At 37.5% G+C, this 4402-nt stretch overlaps 1 protein-coding gene across 1 annotated transcript in view; it reads right to left on the reverse strand.

Moving 5' to 3' along the window:
* Positions 1 to 496: 496 nt before the first annotated feature.
* LEKR1 (leucine, glutamate and lysine rich 1) overlaps positions 497 to 4402 on the reverse strand; it is a 332736-nt gene continuing 328830 nt past the window's right edge. The window contains exon 12 of the mRNA XM_007943551.1: positions 497 to 904. Coding sequence (XP_007941742.1) covers positions 497 to 904 — 408 coding nt within the window. The remainder of the gene's footprint in view (positions 905 to 4402) is intronic.

The following is a 4402-nucleotide window of genomic DNA, read 5'->3' on the forward strand; positions in this document are numbered from 1 at the left end:
TAAAACATGTTCTTTCTTTCTTTGGAGCATATATTGTATCTATTTAATCTATTCAGCTAAACAAACAAATGAACAAATACCGACAAAACCAATATAATTTTTTTTTTAATGGAAATATATCTGCTTGTAATGGTACAAGAAAATGATAAAAACCCTATGGGTGAAAATTTTTAGCTGTGATCTCTAAAAGGGCATATTCATAGAGCACATCTAAACATATACAATACAAAATACATAGACAATGTAGAACTGGCCTCCTGGGCTACCAACAACTTGATTCTCTGTGACGGTTTCAAAGGCCTCTTGGAAAATGTGACTGTACAATTTTTTAGATTTTTACTTTTTAAAAACTACCCCTAGACATGTATTTCAACCCCTGTTCTTGATCTGTGACAATAATTCAATCTTTGTCAACTCAGTTACAGGGAGTCTATGGCACTCTGTAAAAGACTGTGCATATGTTGGACCTGTCCCTGGCCTCCTGTCTTGGGGCCAGTCATTGCTGACTCAGCCTCCTCCGAAGAATGGCAGTAAGTCTTTGTCTGGTCTCAATTCCTGAAGATGCAAGACCCCTGGGAGGATGTGGTTGAGGGAGAACAGGCAAACTTGAGCTGACCATCCTCTTGGACTGCTCTGGGGAAATGGTGGGTTTTGACACTTGTTGCAGGCTGGGGATTTTGACTCCTTTTTCAGAGTTCAGTCTTGCAAAGCTTTTTTCTCCATGATTATTAACTGCTGCAGCAGACGAGGTTAGGCTGCCCTGGCTGAGGGAACACGGTGACAACGGTAATCTTCCGTTGAGCTTCCTAAGCTCTAGGAGCTGTTCTCTGGCTTGACTCAAAGCCTCCGTCAATTCAAAGCGTTCTTCACACTCTCTACGCACTGTTTCCTGAAGAAAAGTGTTCTGAAAATAGAAAAAAAATCAACTTCATTTTAAACAGTGTATTTACATGAATAGTTATTGGCAGTATAAATTGAGAACTGAAATGGTGAAAGTTTACAGAGCAAATTCGTTTTCCATACAGCAGTTCATACACATTTTGTTTCATGACATTAATTGCAATTCCCATAATGTAACAGCTTTCTTCCTATTTCCTCCCTATGGTTACCTTTTCCCTGTGTCCTTCTTTCCTATGGATTCTTGTCCCCTGAGCTATCTGCCTGTGCAAATACTGCCCTTCTGATCTCCCATGATCGATTGTTCTAAGAAGTATATCTACCTGATAGAAATGTTCACCTTGTATGCCAGTCTATTGTTTGGCTAGAAGCCACAGGAATGAGTTCATTTCCAGGCATGAAGGGTGACCGAGGGCCATAGTCTGAGGAGTTTCACTGATCTTTATCAGACCAGTAAGGCTGGTCTTTTTTTTTTTTTTTTTAAATGATACTGAGTTTTGGTCCACATTTACCTCCCACTCTATCCAGGATCTCTTGCTCTGATCCCTTTCTGAGTGGTTGACAGTGGTAGCTAGGCACCATCTACTTCTTCTGGTCTCAAGGTCATGTAGGCCAATGTTTGCATGGTCTACTAGTCCCCTGGACCATGGTTTTTTTGTTTCCTTCATTCTTCTTTGCTCCGGACAAGGTGAGACCAATTGTTGTATCTAGATAGAAACTTGCTATCTAGTTGCTACTCACCAAATTAGGATGTAGAACAATGTTTTTGTGTAGCATATTATGTCATTTGAGCTTGACGTCCTTGCAACCATAGTCCCAAGCCCAACAATTTGCTCCTTCAGGGTGGTTAGCTGTGGCCAAGAAGTTATCATAAATTTGTGCCTTGTTAGTCTATTTATATGAACATTCTTACAGCACATACAAATATGTTGTAGAAATATCATCTGCCAAACTTATATATGGTCATGGGTATATTTCCTTTTGCCTAGACATCTCTGACCATTCAGCCTATATATCTATGTATCTACCTGAAGGTTAATGTTTGTTATTACTGATAATGCAGTATTGTATATGTGGGAGTGTTTCTTTTTGTTGTCTGTACCTTTTATGCACCTCTCTTTGTCTTCCTTTTCCTTAGTGTTTTGTGTTGGTCACTCGCTTTTGGTATAATGCCTTTCCCTTTGCCCAAATCAATACTTGTCTCTCTCTATTTCCAACTTCTGAAGGAAGCAGCATACCACTTTCCACATGGTTGTACCATTTTATAATCCTAACAGCAGTGTATGAGTGTTTCAGTCTCTCCCCACCCTCACCAGCATTTGTTGGTTTCTGTTTTCTTGACCTTTGCTGTTAATACTGGCATAAGATGATATCTCATCATTGTTTTGACTTGCATTGCTCTAATGACTAATGATCACAAACTTCTGCATGATCATATTCCACATGATCTTCTGCTTGTGCTGCAACCAGTTTTGAATTATCTTCAGCATAATTTCACTTGCAGGTGATATAAATAATATTGTTCAATAATTTCCACATCTGTTGGATCATTTTTTTTTGCAATAGGCACATGTATGGAACTCTTCTATTTGGCATGCCAGTTAGCTGGCTTCCAAATTTCTTGGCATAGACAATGAGTGCTTCCAGCACTGTATTCATTTGTTGAAACATCTCAATTTGTATTCCATATATTCTTGGACCCTTGTTTTTGGTCAATGCCTTCAGTGCAACTTATACTTTTTATATCAGTACTACCAGTTCCTGATCATATGTTACCTCTTGAAATGGTTGAACATCAACGTATTCTTGGTATTTTCTGTCTTTCTAATGACCTTTTGCTTTCTTCACATATGAAATGATGTCCTTTTGTATCATCCCACAACTTGTCTGATCTTTGGAAATTAGTGTTCAATGTGCCAAACCTATTCTTGACATAACCTCTAAATTCTGGTGGGCTATACTAAACGTCATACTTGGCTCTTGTGGACTTGTTTTAATTTTCTTTGGCTTCAACTTGAATTAGCATATGGGCAATTGATGGTATGTTCTGAAATTGGCCCCTGGCCTTATACTAACTGATGATATTGAGCTTCTCCATTATCTCTTTCCACAAACGTAGTAGACTTAATTCTTGTGTATTCCATCTGGCAAGATCCAGGTATATAATCATAATTTATGTTGTTAAAAAAAGATATTTCCAATGAATAAGTCATTGGTCTTGCGATGGTATTATTTCTATTGCTGAGGTTATTTCTATCATCAAGGCATCATTTCTATCACTGAGGTCATATTTTTCAACTATTGATCCTTCTTTGTTTTCAACTTTTGCATTACAATCAACAGTAATTATCAGTGCATCTTGATTGTGTGTTTGATCAATTTCAGACTGAAGAAGGTGGTAAAAGTCTTCAATTTCTTCATCTTTGGCATCAGTTTTTGGTGCATAAATTTGAAGTTATGTTAACTGATTCTTCCTTGTAGGCATATGGGTATTGTTCTATCACTGATAGCATTGTATTTCAGGATAGATCTTGAAATATTCTTTTTGTCGGTGAATATGATGCTATTTCTTGTCAACTTGTCATTCCTTGCATAGTAGATCATATGACTGTCCCATTTAATATGGCCAATACCAGTCCACTTCAGCTTATTAATGCCTAGGACATCAATCTTCAAGTGTTCTTTTTCATTTTTAAAAACTTCCACTTTTCCCCAAACATTTGTCTGTCAGTATGTCATACTGTGGTGGCTTGCGTGTTACTGCGAGACTGGAGGCAATTTTCCTAGATTCATATTTTGTACATTCCATGTTCCAATTATTAATGGATGTTTGCAGCTCTTTCTTCTCATTTCGAGTCACGCCATATCAGTAAATGAAGTCCCAAAAGCTTAACTCTATCCATGTCATTAAAGCTGACTTTAGTTTGAGGAGGTAGCTCTTCCCCAGTTGTATTTTGAGTGACTTCCAACCCGAGGGGCTCATCTTCTGGCACTATATCAAACAATATCCCAATGCTATTCACAAGATTTTCACTGGCCAATTTTTTCAGAAGTAGATTACCAGGTCCTTCTTTCCAGTCTGTATTAGTCTGGAAGGGTCACTGAAACTTTACCATGGTTGACTCTGCTGGTATTTGAAATACTAGAGACATAGCTTTCAGCATCACAAAAACAGGCAAGGCACTATAGTACAATGAACTGATAGATGAGAGGTGGTCATAACTACGGGACCTGCTCTAAAGGAATGCTAAAGAGAATATATAAGATGGAAAGGAAAGGACACTAGACAATAACTGGAAGCTGTACATAGGGGAAAAAAAGACCACAATGAAAAATAATTTTATGGGCAAGTATAAGAACCAGTTTATTTTTTGTTTATAATTTTAGTCATGTCCTTCATGCTTTATAAATTAAAAATGTATAAAAATAAGTATAAAGATATTACAGGGCACATGATGGATAAAGATGTAATAGGTAATGAAAATAGCATAAACATTCTAAGAGT

This window comes from Orycteropus afer, unplaced genomic scaffold (assembly GCF_000298275.1).
Source record: "Orycteropus afer afer isolate SDZICR_OR568_19922 unplaced genomic scaffold, OryAfe1.0 scaffold00109, whole genome shotgun sequence".
Classification (NCBI taxonomy): Eukaryota; Metazoa; Chordata; class Mammalia; order Tubulidentata; family Orycteropodidae; genus Orycteropus; species Orycteropus afer.